The sequence below is a fragment of the Coregonus lavaretus genome, assembly GCF_964263955.1.
Source record: "Coregonus lavaretus genome assembly, chromosome: 10".
NCBI classification, from domain to species: domain Eukaryota; kingdom Metazoa; phylum Chordata; class Actinopteri; order Salmoniformes; family Salmonidae; genus Coregonus; species Coregonus lavaretus.
In genome coordinates this window covers 39,460,916-39,488,889 of record NC_139997.1, presented here as the reverse complement: position 1 = coordinate 39,488,889, position 27,974 = coordinate 39,460,916, and the positions used below count along the sequence as shown (strand labels likewise).

Sequence of the window (27,974 nt, the reverse complement as noted above, 5' to 3'; positions counted from 1 at the left end):
GTTGGTATTTTAACCTTGCTAAAATCAGAGCAAACAGACACAAAAACTGAATAATGTGTTGAGGGTGTTTGAACAAGCAGTCTGAGCAAGTGCGTGCAATTGATGTCCAGACATGCTGTACACATGCTGTATAAAGGCACACCAAATAATGCCGGTGTGTGTGGTTGGCTATATTTTCCTGTACACATTTTCCTACCGCAGCAAAATAAATATGTCTACATGGATTTGAAAACGGCAACCTTGTAAAATTTTACTAACTTTGGCTGCGTTTACACAGCCAGCCCAATTCTGATATTTTTCCACTAATTTGTCTTTTGACCAATCAGATCAGCGCTGATGTGAAAAGATCTGATGTGTTTGGTCAAAATACCAATTAGTGGAAAAAATATCAGAATTGGGCTGCCTGTGTAAACGCAGCCTTAATTGCTCGTCTACAGTTCCCCACAAATAAGGCGACCTGGAACGCACCCACTGTTTATTGCTAGGCAGCGACACAGAATTGCATAATGTGCTAAATCGTTTCCTCGGGAAATGGCAAAAGACATAAGAAAAAAGTCGGTTTAGACCAGCATCCATTTCAACGCCAAAGGTAAGTGACCACTAGCTAGCAACTACGCGAACATTACCTTAAATAGCTAGTTAGCTTAACTTGTTAAGTTTCCTAGGATAGTTTTAAAACTGACTTGTCTACTTGTTCTCTAACTTAGCTAGCTATAGAAGTCTGTAATAGCCATTTGGGCATTGGTTTAAGTTAATAGCTTGCTAGGTATGTGTCATCAGAGAAATGTATTATAAATACATGGGTCTGGGTTTCATGAGACTAACACAGTCACTACAAGCAACAACAAGTTAGTTAACCAAATTACATTCCTGCATGTCAGCATCCCTGCAAAGATTTTATAACGAACTCGAGATAGACCACAGCCTGTCGTTTCCAATGAGAACAAATTAGTCCTAGTGGGAAGAACCAGCAAGGGGACAGAGCCAAACATGAGCTGGCGAGATCCTATTGGGGGCGTTCTAGCATGAGTTTGCATATTTCAGTTAGGGAACGCCTACTGTGTGACGTGAGCAATAACTCAATTCCTTCCTTCTAAACAACACTATTTAAAAAATTTTTTTGCCAAGGGGTAAAATCTACAAAACTTTGTCCACTATGTTCATAACAGATTCTAGTTTTGGGAACAGAAAAGTACAGTGTTGAGATCAAATGTTTCATCAATGAGAAAATTAAGCATAATGTCGGCCAAAATTAATCTTGCGCCATCTTCTCCTACTGCCAGCCACTGGGCTTCCTCTCATCACCATATTTGGTAGTGAGTGGTAACATGGACGCTTCACACTTATACATCCGGTGAAATATCTGGTTCATTGTTCTATCTGTGATCCCTGTGTTGGAACCTCTAGGTCTCCAGGATTTCTCAGCCATTCATTCACCTGCTGATATTTGTTTTTCAGAGAACTGACTGTGGACCTCAATCTGACCTAATATGTATTTTTATTTGAAATGATAGGTGGAAGAAGTGAAATTGTTAGAGCGATACACTGCAAAGAAGCCAGTCACTGGCACTCTCTATCTCACAGCAACCCATATCATCTTTGTGGAGACATCCTGTAACACTTGCAAGGAAACCTGGGTATGACATTTGTTCAGAGATCATGGTGAGGGTTGAGTGCCAAAGGGGTGTAAGTACCTGCTATGAAAACAACCCCTGGCCCTTTCCCAAACCATGTACCCCTTTGATGTTCACAGCTATGAAGGCACTGGATAGATGTAGGCTTAGTTGGTGTAAGCAACTATATGGCCCTTGGTAGGAGGAGTGGTGCCACACTGATTACGCCTACACCTATCCAGGTTTCTGACAACTTTGAAGTGGTAGGGGTAAGAGACTTAAAAGCCAGGACTCAAGATTAATAGTTTTTGTTTCACTCATCACCAGATTTTACACCACCTCATAGCTACAGTAGAGAAACTCCCTCTTACAGCCACAGGATGCCCGCTTCACATTTCCTGCAAGAATTTCCATGTGGCTCATTTTGTCATTCCCAGCGAGAGGGACTGCCAAAATGTGTATCAGTCCCTGCTCAGACTCTCCCAACCAGGTACTTACAGTAGACGTCCACTCCTTTAACATTACACTTTAAAGAAAACAAGATTGTGATCATTGTGAATATTCATAAAATTCTTACCTACAGTAACATTGGTCTTTTTTATAGGGAAAGTGGAAGATTTGTATGCTTTTCTTTACAACCCAAAACAAGATGAAGATGAGAGAAGACATGGTTGGGGCTTTATTGACTCAGCCATGGATTTCAAAAGAATGGGATTGCCCAACGAGTTTTGGGAAATGACAGACCTCAACAAGAACTATAAGGTAAGTTAACCAATCCTATGCTTTTCACTCTCTTTATCTGATTTTGTTTTTGTCAAACATTCTTTCTTGTCAAACAAATGCTGTCTTGCCTTCCCAGGCAATTCTTTACTTTAGTTTTGCATCAGCTTTTTGATCAGACAAAGCCATTTGCAACCACTGCACCAATGCCTGCAACTACTGCACTAATGCATGCACATGTTTTCATGGCTATTGTTATAGTCATACATTTTTTGTTCCCTCTGATGGATTGCTTAGCTTTGCAACACATATCACTCAGAACTGGGCATTCCTAAAACTGCAAGCAAGGGCACAGTCTTGGGGAGTGCCAAATTCAGGAGCAGGGGGCGCATTCCTACTCTCTCCTACTTCCACAAGCAAAGTAATGTAAGTTCAGACTCTCCTTTATTTAATGCAAGGGTCAGTGACTCATCTCTGCTCATGCTATACTTACTGTATGTGTTAATGATTACAATGGCATTCCAAATGCACTTCATGGTGAAGCTGTTCTGGTTTTCCCCTCACATACCAGGCAGCCATTTGCCGTTGTAGCCAGCCCCTGTCCGGGTTAAGTGCTCGATGTGTAGAAGATGAGGAGATGCTACAGGCAATCAGCCGGGCTAATCCCAAAAGCACCTTCATGTATGTGGGGGATACCAGACCTAAGGTAAGAACCACGCTTTCAGATAATTATATTGCTCATTTCTCCTCTACGTTGCATTTTGCTCAACCCTAACCCAAACTGTCCTGCCATTGTTTTATTTCCAGTTGAATGCCATGGCCAATAGAGCAGCAGGGAAGGGATACGAGAATGAGGACAACTACTCAAACATCCGCTTTCAGTTTGTGGGCATCGAGAATATCCATGTCATGAGAAACAGTCTGCAAAAGCTTCTAGAAGGTTACTATCATTGCTCTCACATAAAAAGGGATGAAACATAATCTTTGGGTGTAGTGGTTTATATTTATTAATATTTTACCTATGTGTAAAACTCAAGTCATTTTGCAGCATGAAATGAATATAGACAAGGCAAAGTTCATGCTCAACAAAGCCTCCAGTTTATAAGGTGCCTAGTTGTCGTCTGTTTTCAGTGTGTGCTATGAAGTCTCCAACAATGAGTGACTACTTGACGGGACTGGATAATTCTGGTTGGCTGCGTCACATCAAGGCTGTGATGGATGCTGGAGTGTTTCTGACTAAGGTAATAGACATCCTTCCATGTAGCCATCTCCTTTGTTTAATTAAAACGCAGCAAAACATTCTTATTAGGTACCTATAGCCTGTGTAAGACATTTATTAAAACCCCCAAATCATCACTTTTGCTTTGTTTGCATCTACTTTTTAATCTAGCATGTATGATGTGGTTCTGAGCTATCCCTTGTCTCTGCTAAGGCTGTGGCTGAGGAGAAGGCTAGTGTGCTTGTGCACTGCTCAGATGGCTGGGATCGCACAGCCCAGGTGTGCTCTCTGGCCAGCATCCTCTTGGACCCCTTCTATCGGACCATCAAGGGACTCATAGTGAGAACAGTCTGGTTTACTAACAGTATCTTGATAATATGAGACAGTTATTGTCTATTAAATCTAGGAATTAGATTTAGTATAATGATTTTCTTTTATCTATACATTTTAACCTCAATCTGTTTCTTTTAGATTTTGATAGAAAAATAATGGATATGTATGGGTCATAAATTCACGCAAAGGTAATAACTTAGAATATATTTTGAACAATATTTTAGTGTCCAATCGTTAGTGTCTGCTAAATTAGTTAACTTTGAGACTAAAACAGTTGAACTATCGGACAAGATAAAACCAGGATGTCATAACTTAAGATCTTCATGGTGCACCTAGGAGATAATAAGATAACGGATGTAATATTGATTTGTAGGTGTGGGCATGTGGATGGGGATCCCAAGGAGGTGTCCCCTGTATTCACCCAGTTCATTGAATGTCTTTGGAATCTCATGGAGCAGTACCCCTGTGGCTTTGAGTACAACGAGAAGTACCTTTTGGAAATCCACAACCATGTTTACTCCTGCCAGTTTGGAAACTTCATTGGCAACTGCCAAAGAGAGCGAGAGGAGATGCGGTGAGGAGTCCCTGAAATAAACTGCAGTTTCTATGCAGACATCTGATTTTACTTTTCTGTAATAGTCATTTCCATGACAGAATTTCCTGGAGTAAAACTATTTTGGGATTTTAATCTGTTTTAATTGAAAATATGAATTGTTCACTTTCAGACTTAAGGAGAGGACCTTCTCCGTTTGGCCATTTCTCTGGGAGAACTGGCCTCAGTACAGAAATCCTCTGTACAAGCGCTCATTAGGGAGTGACGTTCTGAGGCCAAGCACATTACCATTGAATTTCAAGTATGTTCTCATTGGTTTCTATCCAGAGTTTTCAACTATAAGCAATTTATTGCCAATGTACATGGCTCAATAGGTGTATAGTATATTTTTGCAAACATTTGAATTGCGTTAAAATATATGGAATGGCATGGATTTATTTGGCAGGTTTTGGTGTGGCATGTATAATCATTTTGACAAGGGCATGCAGCCAAAGCAATCCATTCTGGATCACCTGCTAACCATAACTGTCACGGTTTCGGCCGAGGCGGCCCCTCCTCCTTGTTCGGGCAGGCTTCGGCGGTCGTCGTCTCCGGAGTACTAGCTGCCACCGTTCGATGTTTCATGTTTGATTGGTTTTGTCTGTTTGTCACACCTGTTTAGTGTTTAGTCTCATTAGGCACCCTATTTAGTTCCTTGTGTTAGTTTAGGTGTTGTGTGTAATTGTTTGACTGTCGTGTGGTAGTTTTGGTCCGCTGTATTTTGTTCTCTCTTTATTTCGTTTGATTTAGAGAGTCCTGCACTTTGTGCACACTTACTTTGTTCAGTTTAGTGTGCGTTTATTTCGCCTGTGGCCTGTGGCCGTTGTTGGCGTGTTTCTACGGACTTCACTAAAGACCTTTGGATTTATATCTCTGTGTCCTGCGTGTGATTCCACATCCCACTACACTCCACTCTTGACAGAATTACACACCATCTCATGGAATCAGCAGGAGCACCCACACCCACCGACATCATGGAGGAGCGCTTTCGTGGTCAAGAAGATCGGATCAACCAAATCGGGCACGCCCTGGACCGGGTGATGAACATTCTCCATCGATGGGAGATCAGCGATGTACCCACACCTCCACCTACCGCACCATCACCATCGGTCAGCCCGCCCGTCCAACAACCGGAACCCAGTGGGATTCGGCTCTCGCTCCCGAGGGCGTACGACGGCACCGCTGCCGGGTGTCAGGGGTTCCTGTTACAAGTGGAACTCTACCTTGCCACCGTACACCCGGCGCCCTCGGGACACGAGAGCGTTTCCGCCCTCATCTCCTGTCTCACCGGCAAGGCGTTGGAGTGGGCCAACGCCGAATGGAGGAGAATAGACGCCGCCACTATCACCTATGCGGAGTTCTCCCGCCGCTTCCGTGCGGTCTTCGACCATCCACCGGAGGGGAAGGCGGCGGGGGAGCGTCTATTCTACCTCCGGCAGGGGATGAGGAGCGCTCAAGAGTTTGCGCTGGATTTCCGGACTCTAGCGGCAGATGCAGGGTGGAATGAGCGGGCCCTCATAGACCACTTTCGTTGCAGCCTCCGGGAGGACGTCCGCAGAGAGTTGGCGTGCAGGGATACTACACTCTCATTTGACCAGTTGGTGGACATGGCCATTCGGCTGGACACCCTGCTCGCTACCCGCGGACGTCCCAGGTGGGGGTCGCCCATTCCACCCTCCAGCGCCTCCGAGCCGAGCCCGATGGAGCTCGGAGGTGCTGGCGCTAGAGGGGGAAGAAGAAGGAGCCCGAGGGGGGCTGTCCCCTGCACCAACTGTGGCCGTGGAGGGCACACCGCGGCTAGGTGCTGGGGAGGGTCCCCTGGTGGGGGAGACGGCAGGTCACACATTGGGGAGTCCTCCCAGGTGAGTAGGCGCCCCACTTACCCAGAGCTTTCTGTCGTACACATAACTATACCTGTTTGTTTTCCACAGGTTGCACCTCGTTCCCAGCATAAGGCGCTAGTAGATTCAGGTGCAGCTGGGAATTTTGTAGATCGTAAATTCTGTGTTGAGTTAGGGATTCCCCTCCTTCCGGTTGATAATCCTTTCCCTGTACATGCCCTAGATAGTCGTCCGTTAGGATCTGGGTTGATTAGGGAGGTCACTGCGCCACTTAGGATGAAGACGCAGGGGGGTCATGAGGAGACGATTCAACTCTATCTGATCGACTCTCCTGCGTATCCGGTGGTGCTGGGGCTTCCCTGGTTGATTACCCATGATCCTACGATTTCGTGGTGAGAGAAGGCTCTTAAAGGGTGGTCTGCTCAGTGTGAGGGGCTATGTCTGGGTGTTTCCGTAGGGGCGACCTCGGTGGAGAGTCCGAACCAGATGCCAGCACTGCACATTCCACCTGAGTATGAGGATTTGGCACTCGTGTTTAGCAAGGCAAGAGCGGCACGGTTGCTGCCTCATAGACAGGGGGATTGTGCGATAGACCTCCAGGCAGGAGCTGCGCTCCCGCGGAGCCGTGTGTATCCTTTGTCACAGGAGGAGAAGAGGGCAATTGAGACGTACATTGCCGAGTCTCTGAGACAGGGATACATACGGCCCTCCACTTCTCCCGCGTCCTCAAGCTTCTATTTTGTGAAGAAAAAGGATGGAGGTTTGCGTCCGTGTATTGATTACCGCGGTCTCAATCAGGTGACTGTGAAATATAGTTATCCACTCCCGCTGATTGCGACCATGACGGAGTCCTTACACGGGGCACGGTTCTTCACAAAATTGGACCTCAGGAGCGCATATAACTTGGTGCGCATTAGAGAGGGCGATGAGTGGAAGACAGCATTTAGTACTACCTCCGGTCATTACGAGTATCTCGTCATGCCATACGGGTTAATGAATGCTCCATCAGTCTTCCAATCTTTTGTAGATGAGATTTTCCGGGACATGCAGGCGCAGGGAGTGGTGGTGTACATAGACGATATTCTGGTGTACAGTTCTACTCGGGCCGAGCATGTAGCCCTGGTGCGCAGGGTATTGAGGAGATTGTTGGAGCATGACCTGTATGTCAAAGCCGAGAAATGTCTGTTCTTTCAGGAGTCAGTCTCCTTTTTGGGTTATCAGTTGTCTGCGTCAGGGGTGAGAATGGAGGTTGACCGTGTGTCTGCCGTGCGTAATTGGCAAACCCCAACTACGGTTAAAGAGGTGCAGCAGTTCTTGGGTTTTGCGAATTACTACCGAAGGTTTATCCGGGGTTTTGGACAGGTGGCAGCTCCCATAACGTCCCTTCTGAAGGGGGGTCCTGTGCGCTTGCGATGGTCAGCTGAGGCGGACAGGGCTTTTGGGAGACTGAAGGACCTGTTTACCTCGGCTCCAGTGCTGGCGCACCCGGATCCCACTTTACCATTCCAAGTAGAGGTAGACGCGTCTGAAGCCGGTATCGGGGCTGTTCTTTCACAACGGTCCGGCACACCACCTAAACTCCGCCCCTGTGCTTTTTATTCTAAGAAGCTCAGTCCGGCGGAGCGGAATTATGACGTAGGGGACAGGGAGCTGTTAGCCGTAGTACAGGCCCTAAAGGTGTGGAGGCATTGGCTTGAGGGGGCTCAACACCCTTTTCTCATTCTGACTGACCACCGTAACCTGGAATACATTCGGGCAGCTAGGAGACTGAATCCTCGCCAGGCTCGATGGACTATGTTTCTCGCCCGGTTTGTGTTTAAGATCACTTACATCCCTGGGTCCCAGAACGGGAAGGCAGATGCCCTGTCTCGGCGGTATGACACAGAGGAGAGGTGCGTGGAACCCACTCCCATACTACCTGAGTCTTGTCTGGTTGCACCGGTGGTATGGGAGGTCGATGCGGAGATCGAGCGGGCATTACGCACCGACCCTAGCCCTCCACAGTGTCCGGTGGGTCGGACGTACGTCCCGCTCGAGGTCCGGGATCGGCTTATTTATTGGGCTCACACGTCACCCTCCTCTGGACATCCAGGTATTGGCCGGACAGTGCACTGCCTTAGTACAAAGTACTGGTGGCCAACGTTAGCCAGGGATGTGAGGATTTATGTCTCCTCCTGCTCAGTGTGTGCCCAGTGTAAGGCGCCCAGACACTTGCCCAGGGGTAAATTACAACCCCTGCCCGTTCCACAACGACCCTGGTCTCACCTCTCGGTGGATTTTGTTACCGACCTTCCCTCCTCACAGGGGAATACCACCATCCTGGTCGTTGTGGATCGGTTCTCGAAGGCCTGTCGTCTCCTTCCCATGCCGGGTCTTCCTACTGCCCTACAGACCGCTGAGGCTCTATTTACTCACGTCTTCCGGCATTACGGGGTACCCGAGGATATAGTGTCTGATCGAGGCCCCCAGTTTACCTCCAGAGTCTGGAGAGCGTTTATGGAACGGTTGGGGGTTTCGGTGAGCCTTACCTCGGGTTACCACCCGGAGAGTAATGGGCAGGTCGAACGTGTCAACCAGGATGTGGGTAGGTTTCTGAGGTCATATTGTCAGGGCCGGCCGGAGGAGTGGGCGAGATATGTGCCCTGGGCCGAGATGGCACAGAACTCTCTCCGCCACTCCTCCACTAAACTAACCCCTTTCCAGTGTGTGTTAGGGTACCAGCCGGTTCTGGCACCTTGGCATGAGAGCCAGATCGAGGCCCCTGCTGTGGATGAGTGGGTGCGGCACTCAGAGGAGACGTGGAACGCTGCACACGTCCATCTGCAGCGAGCCATCCGTCGACAGAAGACGAGCGCCGACCTCCACCGCAGTGAGGGGCCAGTGTACGCACCTGGAGATCGAGTCTAGCTCTCAACCAGAAACCTGCCCCTCCGCCTGCCCTGCCGGAAGCTGGGTTGGCGGTTTGTGGGGACTTTTAAAGTCCTGAGGAGATTGAACGAGGTGTGTTACAGGTTACAACTGCCCATTGATTACAAAAATATTAACCCCTTGTTCCATGTGTCTCTCCTCAGGCCGGTGGTAGCTGGTCCACTCCAGGACTTTGAGATAGAAGAGACTCCTCCGCCCCCGTTGGACATCGAGGGGGCTCCGGCGTACACTGTTCGGGCCATCCTAGATTCGAGACGCCGGATGGGGGGTCTCCAATATCTCGTGGAGTGGGAGGGGTACGGCCCGGAGGAGCGGTGCTGGGTGCCGAGGAGGGACATCCTGGACCCGTCCCTTCTGACCGAATTCCATCGTGGTCATCCTACGCGCCCTGCTCCGCGTCCTCCTGGTCGTCCCCGAGGCCGGGGGCGGCGCACGGCTGGAGCCGCGCGTCAAGGGGGGGGGTACTGTCACGGTTTCGGCCGAGGCGGCCCCTCCTCCTTGTTCGGGCAGGCTTCGGCGGTCGTCGTCTCCGGAGTACTAGCTGCCACCGTTCGATGGTTCATGTTTGATTGGTTTTGTCTGTTTGTCACACCTGTTTAGTGTTTAGTCTCATTAGGCACCCTATTTAGTTCCTTGTGTTAGTTTAGCTGTTGTGTGTAATTGTTTGACTGTCGTGTGGTAGTTTTGGTCTGGTGTATTTTGTTCTCTCTTTATTTCGTTTGATTTAGAGAGTCATGCACTTTGTGCACACTTACTTTGTTCAGTTTAGTGTGCGTTTATTTCGCCTGTGGCCTGTGGCCGTTGTTGGCATGTTTCTACAGACTTCACTAAAGACCTTTGGATTTATATCTCTGTGTCCTGCGTGTGATTCCACATCCCACTACACTCCACTCTTGACAATAACACAGAAAAAGGCAGAGGGTGAGAAGAAAATGACAGATCTCCAGAGAGTAAGTGGATATACAGTCGTGGTCAAAGTTTTGAGAATGACACATATTAATTTTCACAAAGTCTGCTGCCTCAGTTTTTATGATGGCAATTTGCATATACTCCAGAATGTTATGAAGAGTGATCAGATGAATTGCAATTAATTGCAAAGTCCCTCTTTGCCATGAAAATGAACTTAATCCCCCCCAAAAAACATTTCAACTGCATTTCAGCCCTGCCACAAAAGGACCAGCTGACATCATGTCAGTGATTCTCTCGTTAACACAGGTGAGAGTGTTGACGAGCACAAGGCTGGAGTTGAGTTAGAATAACAGACTGGAAGCTTTAAAAGGAGGGTGGTGCTTGAAATCATTGTTCTTCCCCTGTTAACCATGGTTACCTGCAAGGAAACACGTGCCATCATCATTGCTTTGCACAAAAAGGGCTTCACAGGCAAGGATATTGCTGCTAGTAAGATTGCACCTAAATCAACCATTTATCGGATCATCAAGAACTTCAAGGAGAGAGGTTCAATTGTTGTGAAGAAGGCTTCAGGGCGCCCAAGAAAGTCCAGCAAGCGCCAGGACCGTCTCCTAAATTTGATTCAGCTGCGGGATCGGGGCACCACCAGTGCAGAGCTTGCTCAGGAATGGCAGCAGGCAGGTGTGAGTGCATCTGCATGCACTGTGAGGCGAAGACTTTTGGAGGATGGCCTGGTGTCAAGAAGCGCAGTGAGGAAGCCACTTCTCTCCAGGAAAAACATCAGGGACAGACTGATATTCTGCAAAAGGTACAGGGATTGGACTTCTGAGGACTGGGGTAAAGTCATTTTGTCTGATGAATCCCCTTTCCGATTGTTTGGGGCATCCGGAAAAAAGCTTGTCCGGAGAAGACAAAGTGAGCGCTACCGTCAGTCCTGTGTCATGCCAACAGTAAAGCATCCTGAGACCGGGGTCCTCTGTAGCTCAATTGGTAGAGCATGGCGCTTGTAATGCCAGGGTAGTGGGTTCGATCCCCAGGACCACCCATACGTAAAAATGTATCTGCTAAATGGCATATTATATTATTAATGTGTGGGGTTGCTTCTCAGCCAAGGGAGTGGGCTCACTCACAATTTTGCCTAAGAACACAGCCATGAATAAAGAATGGTACCAACACATCCTCCGAGAGCAACTTCTCCCAACCATCCAAGAACAGTTTGGTGACGAACAATACCTTTTCCAGCATGATGGAGCACCTTGCCATAAGGCAAAAGTGATAACTAAGTGGCTCGGGGAACAAAACATCGACATTTTGGGTCCGTGGCCAGGAAACTCCCCAGACTTTAATCCCATTGAGAACTTGTGGTCAATCCTCAAGAGGCGGATGGACAAACAAAAACCCACAAATTCTGACAAACTCCAAGCATTGATTATCCTGCCATCAGTCAGGATGTGGCCCAGAAGTTAATTGACAGCATGCCAGGGCGGATTGCAGAGGTCTTGAAAAAGAAGGGTCAACACTGCAAATATTGACTTTGCATAAACTTAATATAATTGTCAATAAAAGCCTTTGACACTTATGGAATTCTTGTAATTATACTTCAGTATACCATAGTAACATCTGACAAAAATATCTAAAAACACTGAAGCAGCAAACTATGTGAATACCAATACTTGTGTCATTCTCAAAACTTTTGACCACGACTGTACTGTGTGTGTGTATGTACAGTGGGGAGAACAAGTATTTGATACACTGCCGATTTTGCAGGTTTTCCTACCTACAAAGCATGTAGAGGTCTGTAATTTTTATCATAGGTACACTTCAACTGTGAGAGACGGAATCTAAAACAAAAATCCAGAAAATCACATTGTATGATTTTTTAAGTAATTAATTTGCATTTTATTGCATGACATAAGTATTTGATCACCTACCAACCAGTAAGAATTCCGGCTCTCACAGACCTGTTAGTTTTTCTTTAAGAAGCCCTCCTGTTCTCCACTCACTACCTGTATTAACTGCACCTGTTTGAACTAGTTACCTGTATAAAAGACACCTGTCCACACACTCAATCAAACAGACTCCAACCTCTCCACAATGGCCAAGACCAGAGAGCTGTGTAAGGACATCAGGGATAAAATTGTAGACCTGCACAAGGCTGGGATGGGCTACAGGACAATAGGCAAGCAGCTTGGTGAGAAGGCAACAACTGTTGGCGCAATTATTAGAAAATGGAAGAAGTTCAAGATGACGGTCAATCACCCTCGGTCTGGGGCTCCATGCAAGATCTCACCTCGTGGAGCATCAATGATCATGAGGAAGGTGAGGGATCAGCCCAGAACTACACGGCAGGACCTGGTCAATGACCTGAAGAGAGCTGGGACCACAGTCTCAAAGAAAACCATTAGTAACACACTACGCCGTCATGGATTAAAATCCTGCAGCGCACGCAAGGTCCCCCTGCTCAAGCCAGCGCATGTCCAGGCCCGTCTGAAGTTTGCCAATGACCATCTGGATGATCCAGAGGAGGAATGGGAGAAGGTCATGTGGTCTGATGAGACAAAAATAGAGCTTTTTGGTCTAAACTCCACTCGCCGTGTTTGGAGGAAGAAGAAGGATGAGTACAACCCCAAGAACACCATCCCAACCGTGAAGCATGGATGTGGAAACATCATTCTTTGGGGATGCTTTTCTGCAAAGGGGACAGGACGACTGCACCGTATTGGGGGGAGGATGGATGGGGCCATGTATCGCGAGATCTTGGCCAACAACCTCCTTCCCTCAGTAAGAGCATTGAAGATGGGTCGTGGCTGGGTCTTCCAACATGACAACGACCCGAAACACACAGCCAGGGCAACTAAGGAGTGGCTCCGTAAGAAGCATCTCAAGGTCCTGGAGTGGCCTAGCCAGTCTCCAGACCTGAACCCAATAGAAAATCTTTGGAGGGAGCTGAAAGTCCGTATTGCCCAGCGACAGCCCCGAAACCTGAAGGATCTGGAGAAGGTCTGTATGGAGGAGTGGGCCAAAATCCCTGCTGCAGTGTGTGCAAACCTGGTCAAGACCTACAGGAAACATATGATCTCTGTAATTGCAAACAAAGGTTTCTGTACCAAATATTAAGTTCTGCTTTTCTGATGTATCAAATACTTATGTCATGCAATAAAATGCAAATTAATTACTTAAAAATCATACAATGTGATTTTCTGGATTTTTGTTTTAGATTCCGTCTCTCACAGTTGAAGTGTACCTATGATAAAAATTACAGACCTCTACATGCTTTGTAAGTAGGAAAACCTGCAAAATCGGCAGTGTATCAAATACTTGTTCTCCCCACTGTGTATATATATATATATATTTTTTTTTTAATGGCTCATGTAAAAGCTTTCTTGGGTGGCTTGAATACGTTTTCCCAATGTTTATATTCCTCTGTAGCAGTTGGCAGTCATGGATCGGGTTCTAGCAGATCAGGGCAGTCCAAAAGGTACATCACCTGAACAAATCTCGTTGTCTCCTGTATCGGTTGGCCACACAACCGAAGATGCTAAACCACTGATGAATGATGCTGCTGCAGTAGAGGCTGGAATAGAGTTGGCGCCTACTGCAGGGAGCGAGCAGGTGAAACCAGCAGCCACAGCAAATGGAGTTACTGCCACAAAGGGCGGAGTTGTTGCCATAGAGACTCCAAATGTCAAAGAGGAGTGACAAGGTTCCTCTGAAATAACCACTGAAGCAATTAAGATTGAGTCCTGATGGACACCTTAAAAATGGGATATCATCTCCAAGGAGATTTGACTGAGCAAATTACAGCCTTAATGATGAAACCAGAGTGTATTGGATAAATTTTTTCTGATGTTACAATGATCCAATTCTTTAGCAGCCATATAAGTTGAACATTTTTTTGAGTTTTGGAAGCCCTCATGAAACCTTTTTTGGGGGTAATATATATTTAGGATTTATTCAAAATCGGCAATAAGTATCGGTATTAAGCCAATTCAATTACATAAATGTTGAGGCTTTATGACTCAAGGCTATTGAAATACTCCCCTAACAAAGGGAATGCGATGTAAAAGTATAGACCAAAGTTTGATTTTATTTTGCGATTTACTGATTGTTAATGAGCAAGAGAATCATTGAATCAAATCATTTTTTATACATTTTACAATGTACTTTCATTTTTATTGCAACAGTTTTAATGAATTGATATCTGCCTTTTCTATCACTTTTTTTTATTTTCTTCAAAAGGCAATTTTTTGTAAAAAGGGACCAACTTAATCGGGGTAGGCACACTTTTTGGCTCAAGGGTTTTCAAGATTCAACGGAGGGCTGCACAGATTTTTCTATATTGTTTTTGGACTGATTTTTGTTTGTCAATCAATTTGCAGATCAGAAAAAGCACAGTCATTTTAAAATACACTGCTCAAAAAAATAAAGGGAACACTTAAACAACACAATGTAACTCCAAGTCAATCACACTTCTGTGAAATCAAACTGTCCTCTTAGGAAGCAACACTGATTGACAATACATTTCACATGCTGTTGTGCAAATGGAATAGACAACAGGTGGAAATTATAGGCAATTAGCAAGACACCCCCAATAAAGGACTGGTTTTGCAGGTGGTGACCACAGACCACTTCTCAGTTCCTATGCTTCCTGGCTGATGTTTTGGTCACTTTTGAATGCTGGCGGTGCTTTCACTCTAGTGGTAGCATGAGACGGAGTCTACAACCCACACAAATAGCTCAGGTAGTGCAGCTCATCCAGGATTGCACATCAATGCGAGCTGTGGCAAGAAGGTTTGCTGTGTCTGTCAGCGTAGTGTCCAGAGCATGGAGGCGCTACCAGGAGACAGGCCAGTACATCAGGAGACGTGGAGGAGGCCGTAGGAGGGCAACAACCCAGCAGCAAGACTGCTACCTCCGCCTTTGTGCAAGGAGGAGCAGGAGGAGCACTGCCAGAGCCCTGCAAAATGACCTCCAGCAGGCCACAAATGTGCATGTGTCTGCTCAAACGGTCAGAAACAGACTCCATGAGGGTGGTATGAGGGCCCGACGTCCACAGGTGGGGGTTGTGCTTACAGCCCAACACCGTGCAGGACGTTTGGCATTTGCCAGAGAACACCAAGATTGGCAAATTCGCCACTGGTGCCCTGTGCTCTTCACAGATGAAAGCAGGTTCACACTGAGCACGTGACAGACGTGACAGAGTCTGGAGACGCCGTGGAGAACGTTCTGCTGCCTGCAACATCCTCCAGCATGACCGGTTTGGCGGTGGGTCAGTCATGGTGTGGGGTGGCATTTCTTTGGGGGGCCGCACAGCCCTCCATGTGCTCGCCAGAGGTAGCCTGACTGCCATTAGGTACCGAGATGAGATCCTCAGACCCCTTGTGAGACCATATGTTGGTGCGGTTGGCCCTGGGTTCCTCCTAATGCAAGACAATGCTAGACCTCATGTGGCTGGAGTGTGTCAGCAGTTCCTGCAAGAGGAAGGCATTGATGCTATGGACTGGCCCGCCCGTTCCCCAGACCTGAATCCGATTGAGCACATCTGGGACATCATGTCTCGCTCCATCCACCAACGCCACGTTGCACCACAGACTGTTCAGGAGTTGGCGGATGCTTTAGTCCAGGTCTGGGAGGAGATCCCTCAGGAGACCATCCGCCACCTAATCAGGAGCATGCCCAGGCGTTGTAGGGAGGTCATACAGGCACGTGGAGGCCACACACACTACTGAGCCTCATTTTGACTTGTTTTAAGGACATTACATCAAAGTTGGATCAGCCTGTAATGTGGTTTTCCACTTTAATTTTGAGGGTGACTCCAAATCCAGACCTCCATGGGTTGATAAATTTGATTTCCATTGATCATTTTTGTGTGATTTTCTTGTCAGCACATTCAACTATGTAAAGAAAAAAGTATTTAATAAGATTATTTCATTCATTCAGATCTAGGATGTGTTATTTTAGTGTTCCCTTTTATTTTTTTGAGCAGTGTATATATGTCCATTATAATTTCTACATACACTACCGTTCAAAAGTTTGGGGTCACTTAGAAATGTCCTTGTTTTCGAAAGAAAAGCATTTATTTTTTTTGTCCATTAAAATAGCATCAAATTGATCAGTGTAGACATTGTTAATGTTATAAATGGCTATTGTGGCTGGAAACTGCTGAGAAGTATTTTTTTTATTTTTTTTATGGAATATCTACATAGGCGTACAGAGGCCCATTATCAGCAACCATCAGTCCTGTGTTCCAATGGACGTTGTGTTTGCTAATCCAAGTTTATCGTTTTAAAAGGCTAATTGATCATTAGAAAACCATTTTGCAATTATGTTAGCACAGCTGAAAATTGTTGTGCTGATTTAAAGAAGCAATAAAACTGGCCTTCTTGAGACTAGTTGAGTATCTGGAGCATCCGCAATTGTGGGTTCGATTACAGGCTCAAAATGGCCAGAAACAAAGAACTTTCTTCTTAAACTCGTCAGTCTATTCTTGTTCGGCGAAATGAAGGCTATTCCATGCGAGAAATTGCCAAGAAACTGAAGATCTCGTACAACGCTGTGTACTTCACTGTGGATGTTGTATTTGTCCTCTTGCTCAGTTGTGCCCTGTGAGATACAGCAGGAAAAAACACCAGCCACAGAGCACAACCGTTTCTATTATTTCAGGGGGCTTTGAGAGTCTCAGGAGTTCACGGTTAAAGGGAATTTGTAACAGGTTAAATTGATATAATGTAATGGGAATGTGATATACTTTAATGTCACTGTGTGCAGGAAGAGCAATACTTGTTTTAATTCACGAGGATAAGCAATAAACACTGAATGCTGAGGGGAACAATTTCACAATCTTTGGACAATATCATTCAGAGAATATTAAGAAATGTATACCCAAAATGTGTGTGATGGTAATTTTTGTTTTGAGGTACAGTGAGGGAAAAAAGTATTTGATCCCCTGCTGATTTTGTACGTTTGCCCACTGACAAAGACACGATCAGTCTATAATTTTAATGGTAGGTTTATTTGAACAGTGAGAGACAGAATACCAACAACAAAAATCCAGAAAAACGCATGTCAAAAATGTTATAAATTGATTTGCATTTTAATGAGGGAAATAAGTATTTGACCCCCTCTCAATCAGAAAGATTTCTGGCTCCCAGGTGTATTTTATACAGGTAACGAGCTGAGATTAGGAGCACACTCTTAAAGGGAGTGCTCCTAATCTCAGCTTGTTACCTGTATAAAAGACACCTGTCCACAGAAGCAATCAATCAATCAGATTCCAAACGCTCCACCATGGCCAAGACCAAAGAGCTCTCCAAGGATGTCGGGGACAAGATTGTACCTACACAAGGCTGGAATGGGCTACAAGACCATCGCCAAGCAGCTTGGTGAGGTGACAACAGTTGGTGCGATTATTCGCAAATGGAAGAAACACAAAAGAACTGTCAATCTCCCTCGGCCTGGGGCTCCATGCAAGATCTCACCTTGTGGAGTTGCAATGATCATGAGAACGGTGAGGAATCAGCCCAGAACTACACGGGATGATCTTGTCAATGATCTCAAGGCAGCTGGGACCATAGTCACCAAGAAAACAATTGGTAACACACTACGCCGTGAAGGACTGAAATCCTGCAGCGCCCGTAAGGTCCCCCTGCTCTAGAAAGCACATATACAGGCCTGTCTGAAGTTTGCCAATGAACATCTGAATGATTCAGAGGAGAACTGGGTGAAAGTGTTGTGGTCAGATGAGACCAAAATGGAGCTCTTTGGCATCAACTCAACTCGCCGTGTTTGGAGGAGGAGGAATGCTGCCTGTGACCCCAAAAACACCATGCCCACCGTCACACTTGGAGGTGGAAACATTATGTTTTGGGGGTGTTTTTCTGCTAAGGGGACAGGACAACTCCACCGCATCAAAGGGACGATGCACGGGGCCATGTACCGTCAAATCTTGGGTGAGAACCTCCTTCCCTCAGCCAGAGCATTGAAAATGGGTCGTGGATGGGTATTCCAGCATGACAATGGCCCAAAACACACGACCAAGGCAACAAAGGAGTGGCTCAAGAAGAAGCACATTAAGGTCCTGGAGTGGCCTAGCCAGTCTCCAGACCGTAATCCCATAGAAAATCTGTGGAGGGAGCTGAAGGTTCGAGTTGCCAAACGTCAGCCTCGAAACCTTAATGACTTGGAGAAGATCTGCAAAGAGGAGTGGGACAAAATCCCTCCTGAGATGTGTGCAAACCTGGTGGCCAACTACAAGAAACGTCTGACCTCTGTGATTGCCAACAAGGGTTTTGCCACCAAGTACTAAGTCATGTTTTGCAGAGGGGTCAAATACTTATTTCCCTCATTAAAATGCAAATCAATTTATAACATTTTTGACATGCATTTTTCTGGATTTTGTTGTTGTTATTCTGTCTCTCACTGTTCAAAGAAACCTACCATTAAAATTATAGACTTTTCATGTCTTTGTCAGTAGGCAAACGTACAAAATCAGCAGGAGATCAAATACTTTTTTCCCTCACTGTAGATAATCAACTCCTAGATTGATCCCTTAGCTCAATTATGCATTTTGTCCTCTCTTCCGTTTGACCCTTTTGTAAATAATCAGAAATATTTGATTCCCATGGTTGTTTTAATTCAAATAAAATAAAATTGTATTTGTCACATACACATGTTTAGCAGATATTATAGCAGGTGTAGCGAAATGCTTATGCTTCTAGCTCTGCCGTAATATCTAACAAGTAATAATTAGCCTTGTAGTTCCAGTTTTGTAGTTGGGGTAGCAGTTACAAATGGAATCAGACATTTCCTGCAGACTATGCAATATTTACCAGGGATCATCAATATGCTTTGGAGTTTATGCCATGTTGATGTGTTGCTAGTACAGTGCATTCGGAAAGTATTCAGACCCCTTGACTTTTTCCACATTTAGTTACATTACAGCCTTTGTTCCAAAATTGATTAAATATTTAAAATATCTACACACAATAACCCATAATGACAAAGTGCAAACAGTTTTTTAGAAATGTGTGCAAATTTATGAAAAATAAAAAACAGAAACGTTTTGCTATGAGACTCGAAATTGAGCTCAGCTGCATCCTGTTTACATTGCTCATCCTTGAGATGTTTCTACAACTTGATTGGACTCCAAATACAGGTGTGCCAAGCTTGTCTTTTACCAGGCAAGTCAGTTAAGAACAGATTGTTATTTACGTCTTCCGCGGCCAAACCCGGAAGATGCTGGGCCAATTGTGCGCCGCCCTATGAAACTCCCAATCACGGCCGGATTGTGATACAGCCTGGAAACGAACCAGGGTATGTACTGACGCCTCTAACACTGAGATGCAGTGTTTTAGACCGCTACGCCACTTGTAGAGTCATGTTCAAGAAGACTTGAAGCTGTAATCTCTTCCAAAAGTGCTTCAACAAAGTACTGAGTAAAGGCTCTGAACGCTTATGTAAACATGATATTTCAGTTTTTGTTTTGTTTAATCAATTTACAAAATGTTATGAAAAACAGTTTTTGCTTTGTCATTATGGTATTGTGTGTAGATTGATGAGGCGGGGGAAAAACATTTGAATCCATTTTAGAATAAGGCTGTAAGGTAACAATGTGGAAAAAGTCTAGGGGTCTGAATACATTTACATTACATTTTAGTCATTTAGCAGACGCTCTTATCCAGAGCGACTTACAGGAGCAATTAGGGTTAAGTGCCTTGCTTAAGGGCACATCGACAGATTTTTCACCTAGTCGGCTCGGGGATTAGAACCAGCGACCTTTCAGTTACTGGCACAACGCTCTTACCCACTAAGCTACCTGCCGCCCCTTCGGAATTCTGATAATTTTTTTGACTAATTTGGTCTTTTGACCAATCACATCAGATCTTTTCACAGTACTGATCTAATTGGTCAAAAGAGCAATTGGTGAAGAAAAATATAAGAATTGGGCTGCCTGTGTAAACAAAGCCTATGCCGCATTCAAAACAACTGGGAACTCGGAAATCTCTGACTTCAGTGTGTTCAAAACAACTGGGAACTCGGAAAGAAACTTCATTTGAACGGTTATCCAACTCGGAACTCTGGCCTCTTTCTAGAGCTCCGACATTCCGAACTGAATATCACTGACGTCATGATTTCACCTCGTATTTTTCCGAGTTCCCAGTTGTTTTGAACGCGGCATAAGTAGCCCATATACCCTCAGCTGACACAATTGACAAATGGTGGACAGGACCAATAATGGTGCTTTCAAGACAATTAGGAACTCTGAAAAATACGAGGTCAAATCATGACATAAGTGATCTTCAGGTCGGAAAGTCAGAGCTCTAGAAAGAGGCCCGAGTTGGATGACGGTTAAAAACGATTTTTAGTAGTCGGAACTCGTTTTATTCCCGAGTTCCCAGTTGTCGTGAACGCTCGTAAGTCGGAGATTCCAGAGTTCCTAGTTCTTATGAACTCGGCATTAATTGGTGGCGGGACGGACAGACACTCTTTTCATGGCACGTCGATACAAAGTGATTTTCGTAGCAAATTAGGAGAGCATTTTCCCTAACTCCTTTACTAACTTTAACCTCAGTCTCCTAACCTGCTGTGTACATTCTCCCGAGTGGCGCAGTGGTCTAAGGCACTGCATCGCAGTGCTAGCTCTGCCACTAGAGATCCTGGTTCGAGTCCAGGCTCTGTCGCAGCCGGCCGCAACCGGGAGACCCATGGGCGGCGCACAATTGGTCCAGCGTCGTCCAAGGTAGGGGAGGGTTTGGCCGGCAGGTATGTGGGTTCGTTTCCCAGTATGATTTTTTTTATTTTTTATAACATATGCATTCACTAACTGTAAGTCGCTCTGGATAAGAGCGTCTGCTAAATGACTAAAATGTAAATGTAAAAAGTCACTTCGGTATGGAAGTGCCGTGAAAAGTGTTTCCCAATCATTTGGACAGGAGCCATCACGACTCAAACAATAGCGTTGGATTTGCGCGCACACTGCACTGACGTCACTGCACCGCTCTACGTACTCACCGCCCAGCCCAGCACAATAACTGACTGTTGATCCGTCAAGGTAACATAAATGTTGGCCTGTTAGCTAGTCATTTCAGTGTCTGAAAATGTCGTCTCGTCTCGTCAGTATTGACGAAGTCTATATGAGGTCCTCTGTGTTGTTGACTTGTCCCTAGCTAACTAGATAACAGCTTTTGTATCGATTAGCATAGATATTAGCTAGCCTAGTTAGCTAAGTGCTTGGTGATGGTGGACGTCTCTATTGGTGCTTTCAAGACAACTGTGAACTCGGGGAAAAAAACCGAGGTCGAATCATGACGTCAGTGATTTTCAGGTCGGAAAGTCGTAGCTCTAGAAAGAGTCCCGAGTTCCCGACTTGGAATTCCGAGTTGGATGACCGTTCAAAACTAATTTTACCAGTCGTAGCTCGTTTTTTTCGAGGCCCTAGTTGTCTTGAAAGCACGGAAGTCTGAGATTTCCCAGTTGTTTTGAAGTGGCACAAGACAAGTGGGAACTCAAAAAGGTCAAATCATGACGTAAGTCGGAGCTCTAGAAATATGATCGAGTTTCCGAGTTGGATGACCCTTCAAAATGATTTTCCCCAGTGGGAGCTAGTTTTTTTCCCGAGTTGTCTTGAACGCACTGATGCCGCTTTCACATGCTAGTTGGAAGGAGGAAGCAAAAAATGTCCGACTTGCTGATTTGTTGAACGTGGCATGTGTATAACAACAAACAGTTAGCAAGTCGGACATTTCAGAGTTTCCTAGTTCCGACTAGCAGGTGACCGCGGCATGAAGTCGAAAATGTTGGAGTTCTCAGTTGTTTTGAACGCTGCGTATGCACACAGAAATAATCCAATATGGATTGTTAGTCAGGATGTCAACTACTAGCTAGCTATAAACATAACTCGAAATTGCTAAAGAAGCTATTTGCGAGCAAACAGATATTAAGTTATTGTCAAAGATTCGTCCATTTATTGTTGTGTGCTTAGCATATCTAGCTTTGAATTGGTGAAAATGTCTACCTCGTCCTCCCTCATAGAGAAATAGCTAGCTAACGTTAACTAGCTAGCCATCAACAGTCTTTTAAAAAAAGGCCTTTAAATGCTCATAATTTGATGAGCCTTATTTATGGTGTTTTTCGTTCTTATTTAGATTCAGTTAAAAATTGTTGAAGAAGAAAAGAACAACGGGTGATAGTCAACTGTTCCATCAGGTAGTGTCCAACAATTATGACAGACTCCTTGATGAGCTGGTCTCTCAAGAAAAGTACAGGAAGTTAATCAACTGTAGGAGCGGCTGGGGTATCCCAGGAACACCTTTACGAATGGCAGCATCTAAAGGTCATCTCAGGTGTCTGCAGGTTCTACTGGCCCACGGAGCGGAGGTGGACTGTCTAGACGTGAAGGCTCAGACGCCACTCTTCACAGCTGTCTGGGGGAAATACTTGAACTGTGTTTTATCCCTCCTCAGGGCAGGTGCTAACCCAATGGCAGCTTGTATAACAACTGCTCCCCTGTCCTGACTGCAGCTAGAGAAGGGGATGTTGAGATTCTGAAGCAACTACTTAAACATGGTACTGACGTCAACTCCAGGTCCAAAGTCTTGCTGTTTACTTCAATTGCCAGTGTTTCTAGTGGCCCCCTCTATATGTCTGCTGTGTATGGACACTTAGACTGCTTTAAAGTATTGCTTCTCTATGGGGCTGATCCAAATTACAACTGCACAGATGCAAAGCTTCGTAGTAAAATCAATCAGCCCACGACCGTGCTTTTTGAAATGTGCCTCAGACAGGGCTGTGGGGTGGAGTACATCCAACTCTTGATTGACTTTGGTGCAAATGTCTACTTCCCCACTCTCATCATAGAGAAATCCACAAAGCAGAATGAGGCTGTGGAGCTGCTGCTGCAAGAAAGAGGTGATGGAGTTATGCTGTTGATAAACCTTAGTATTCTCCCAGTGATTTCTGTTAATGTTTTTATTGACATTAGACAAACATCTAGGGTTATTGTTTTTTAATTGAATTGCTACTTGACAATACAGGACTGTACTGCTTTGCTGACAGATTAGCATTTGGCTATGTGAATAAACTCTTGAATCTGTGAATGTGTAATAATCAGGTATTTTTAATTAACTAACTCAAATTCAATTGTTCTCTTTGCTAGGTTGTCCCAAGTCCCTCGTATCACAGTGCCGACTTGCCATCCGAGGATACCTCAGGAAGATCAACAAAGTCCAGTCCATTGACCATTTGGAAATGCCATCAAGCATGATAAACATCTTGCAATACAAATCAGTCCCAAAAACTGCTATATATCTCTGTTGAAAGCATATATTGTCACTATGCTTTTGCGACATGAAATATAATGCTTACTTTTTGCAAAACATTTCATAGTGATGTTGCAATTTTTTGTCTGTTTTAGAGAATGTTTGTGTAATATGTTTATTCTCATTGAATATGGTTTTTCAATCAATTATTTGATCACGTTGTTTATTATTTTTTATTTTCTTCCATAATACATCTGTTTTGAATTTATGTGTATTTTGAAAGACTGCAATGTAAGTATAAAATATAATGCGCAGTAGAAATGACAGCCATTAAAATGTCTTGAACAAATGTGCATTTTATTTTTACACATTACATTTACGTCATTTAGCAGACGCTCTTATCCAGAGCGACTTACAGTTAGTGATTACATATTTGTTTTATGCTGGCCCCCCGTGGGAATCGAACCCACAACCCTGGCGTTGCAAACGCCATGCTCTATCAACTGAGCTACATCCCTGCCGGCCATTCCCTCCCCTACCCTAGACGACGCTGGGCCAATTGTGCGCCGCCCATGAGTCTCCCGGTCGCGGCCGGCTGCGACAGAGCCTGGATTCTAACCAGGATCTCTAGTGGCACAGTTAGCACTGCGATGCAGTGCCTTAGACCACTGCGCCACTCAGGAGTTCATTTTATGTGCATACACAATGTGTATGATGTAGTCTTACAGTGCCTTCAGAAAGTATTCACACCCCTTTAATGTTTTCCACATTGTGTTGTGTTGCAACCTGAATTTAAAATTGATTACATTTAGATTTTTTGTAACTGGCCTACACACAAAAAATACCCCATAATGTCAAAGTGGATTTTTTTGTTGTTGAAATGTTTACAAATTAATTAAAAATAAAAGCTTAAATGTCTTGAGTCAATAAGTATTCAACCCCTTTGTTATGGCAAACATAAATACGTTCAGGAGTAGAAATGTGCTTAACAAGTCACATAAGTTGCATAAACCTACTCTGTGCGCAATAATAGTGTTTAACATGATTTTTGAATGACTCCCTCATCTCTGTAGCCCACACATACAATTATCTGTAAGGTCACTCAGTTGAGCATTGAATTTCCAACACAGATTCAACCACAAAAACCAGGTAGATTTTCCAATGCCTTGCAAAGAAGGGCACCTATTGGTAGATGGGTACAAATAAATAAAAAAACAGTCATTGAATATCCCTTTGAGCATGGTGAAGTTATTCATTACACTTTGGAAGGTGTATCAATACACCCAGTCACTACAAAGTTACAGGTGGTCCTTCCTAACTCAGTTGCCGGAGAGGAAGGAAACCACTCAGGGATTTCACCATGAGGCCAATGGCTGTGATAGGAGAAAACTGAGAATGGATCAACAACATTGTACAGTCGTGATCAAAAGTTTTGAGAATGACACAAATACTAATTTTCACAAAGTCTGCTGCCTCAGTTTTGATGATGGCAATTTGCATATACTCCAGAATGTCATGAAGAGTGATCAGATGATTTGCAATTAATTGCAAAGTCCCTCTTTGCCATGAAAATGAACTTAATCCCCAAAAAACATTTCCACTGCATTTCAGCCCTGCCACAAAAGGACCAGCTGCCATCATGTCAGTGATTCTCTCGTTAACACCGGTGAGAGTGTTGACGAGGACAAGGCTGGAGATCACTCTGTCATGCTGATTGAGATAGAATAACAGACTGGAAGCTTTAAAAGGAGGGTGGTGCTTGAAATCATTGTTCTTCCTCTGTTAACCATGGTTACCTGCAAGGAAACACGTGCCGTCATCATTGCTTTGCACAAAAAGGGCTTCACAGCCAAGGATATTGCTGCTAGTAAGATTGCACCTAAATCAACCATTTATCGGATCATCAAGAACGTCAAGGAGAGAGGTTCAATTGTTGTGAAGAAGCCGTCAGGGCGCCCAAGAAAGTCCAGCAAGCGCCAGGACCGTCTCCTAAATTTGATTCAGCTGCGGGATCAGGGCACCACCAGTGCAAGCTCAGGCAGGTGTGAGTGCATCTGCACGCACAGTGAGGCGAAGACTTTTGGAGGATGGCCTGGTGTCAAGAAGGGCAGCGAGGAAGCCACTTCTCTCCAGGAAAAACATCAGGGACAGACTGATATTCTGTAAAAGGTACAGGGATTGGACTTCTGAGGACTGGGGTAAAGTAATTTTCTCTGATGAATCCCCTTTCCGATTGTTTGGGGCATCCGGAAAACACCTTGTCTGGAGAAGACAATGTGAGCGCTACCATCAGTCCTGTGTCATGCCAACAGTAAAGCATCCTGAGACCATTCATGTGTGGGGTTGCTTCTCAGCCAAGGGAGTAGACTCACTCACATTTTTGCCTAAGAACACAGCCATGAATACTAACCTAATTGACAGAGTGAAAAGAAGGAAGCCTGTACAGAATAAAAATATTCCAAAACATGCATCCTGTTTGCAATAAGGCACTAAAGTAAAACGGCAGCAAAAACAATATCTGAATACTAACTGTTATGTTCGGGATAAATCCAATACAACACATTACTGAATACCACTCTACATACTTTCAAGCATAATGATGGCTACATCATGTTATGGTTATGCTTGTAATCGTTAAGGACTGGGGAGTTTTTCATGATAAAAAAGAAATGGAATGGAACTATGCACAGGCAATCCTAGAGGAAAACCTGGTTCAGTCTGCTTTCCACCAGACACTGGGAGATTAATTCACCTGTCAGCAGGACAATAACCTAAAACACAAGGCCAAATCTACACTGGAGTTGCTTAATAAGAAGACAGTGAATGTTACTGAGTGGCCGAGTTACAGTTTGACTTAAATCTACTTGAAAATCTATGGCAAGACCCGAAAATGGTTGTCTAGCAATGAACAACAACCCATTTGACAGAGCTTGAAGAATTTTGAAAAGAATAATGGGCAAATGTTGCACAATCCAGGTGTGGAAAGCTCTTACATTTTACATTTTAGTGATTTAGCAGACGATCTTATCCAGAGCGACTTACAGTTAGTGAGTGCATAATTAGAGACTTACCCAGAAAGATTCATAGCTGTAATTGCTGCCAAAGATGCTTCTACGAAGTATTGACTCAGGGGAGTGAACACTTATATAAATTATATATTTTTGTATTTAATTTTCAATACATTTGAACAATTTTCTAAAAACATGTTTTTAGTTTGTCATTATGGGGTATTGTGTGTAGATGGTTGAGAAACAAATCAATTTTTAATTCAAGCTGTAACAACAAAATGTAGAATAAGTCAAGGGGTATGAATACTTCCTGAAGGCCCTGTATAGTATTACCTCCACAATGCATTCCACCAATGAGATACATATTTATAGATACATATCTCATTGGTGGAGTGCACCATGCTGTCACGGTTTCTGCCGAGGCTGCTCCTTCTCCTTGTTCGGGCAGGCTTCGGCGGTCGTCGTCCCCGGAGTACTAGCTGCCACCGTTCGTTGTTTCTGTGTTCGTTTGGTTTGGTCTGTTTTGGTACACCTGTTTCTCATTTTGTCTTGATTATGTGTCCTTTAAGTTCTCGTTGTTTCTGTCGTGTGGTTGTGTGTAGTTGTTCCATGTCAGCAGGTGTTGCCAGTCAGTTTGTGCTCTATTTTTATAGAGAGTCCGCACTGTTGTGCGTTTGTTGTATTTTTACGCTGAGTGCGTTATTTTCCTTGTGCCTCCGGCTCTGTTTGTAGCCGTTCATTCAGTGGACTTTATTAAAGTATTTTGGACTTGCATCTGCATCCTGCATTTGATTCCACACCACACCTACGCCCGTCTCTGACAGAACTACACACCACTCATGGAATCAGCAGGAGCAGCAGCAGCGACCGAGTCATGGGAGGAGCGCGTCCGCGGACAGGATGACAGGATAGCTCAAATCACCAACGCTCTGCAGGGAGTTATGAATACCCTGCATCGCCTGGAGACCAGTTGGGCACCCACGCCTCCTCCCACATTACCACCAGCACCGGTCAGTCCCTTTGTCCACGCTCCGGAACCCAGTGGGATTCGGCTCTCGCTCCCGAGGGCGTATGATGGTACAGCTGCCGGGTGTCAAGGTTTCCTCCTACAAGTTGAACTCTACCTCGCCACCGTACACCCGGTGCCCTCGGGACACGAGAGCGTTTCCGCCCTCATCTCCTGTCTCACCGGCAAGGCGTTGGAGTGGGCCAACGCCGAATGGAGGAGAATAGACCCCGCGACGATCACCTATGCGGAGTTCTTCCGTCGCTTCAGGGCTGTATTCGACCATCCACCTGAGGGGAAGGCGGCGGGAGAACGTCTATTCTACCTCCGACAGGGGAAGAGGAGCGCCCAGGAGTTCGCACTGGAGTTCCGGACTCTAGCGGCAGATGCAGGGTGGAATGAGCGGGCCCTCATAGACCACTTCCGCTGCAGCCTACGGGAGGACGTCCGTCGTGAGTTGGCCTGCAGGGACACCACCCTCACGTTTGACCAGTTGGTGGATATGGCCATTCGCCTAGACACCCTGCTGGCCACCCGCGGACGTCCTGA

The 27,974-nt window shown here is 45.1% G+C and overlaps 1 protein-coding gene and 1 pseudogene across 2 annotated transcripts; both read left to right on the top strand.

The window, feature by feature from the left end:
• Positions 1-148: 148 nt before the first annotated feature.
• LOC311136334 (phosphatidylinositol-3,5-bisphosphate 3-phosphatase MTMR8-like) lies at positions 149-16,764 on the top strand (the record flags this gene model as incomplete). Its single annotated transcript, XM_084170448.1, is given in 14 exon segments — positions 149-154; positions 1,515-1,637; positions 1,941-2,103; positions 2,218-2,375; positions 2,631-2,759; positions 2,905-3,039; positions 3,141-3,273; positions 3,465-3,574; positions 3,766-3,891; positions 4,024-4,038; positions 4,042-4,073; positions 4,259-4,459; positions 4,611-4,739; positions 16,752-16,764. Coding segments are annotated over 14 exon segments (1,473 nt in total).
• A 5,706-nt stretch (positions 16,765-22,470) lies between these two features.
• Positions 22,471-23,469, top strand: LOC311136333 (ankyrin repeat and SOCS box protein 12-like; annotated as a pseudogene). Its single transcript has 2 exons — positions 22,471-23,061; positions 23,309-23,469. The product of its transcript is annotated as an ankyrin repeat and SOCS box protein 12-like (transcript).
• Positions 23,470-27,974: the final 4,505 nt, after the last annotated feature.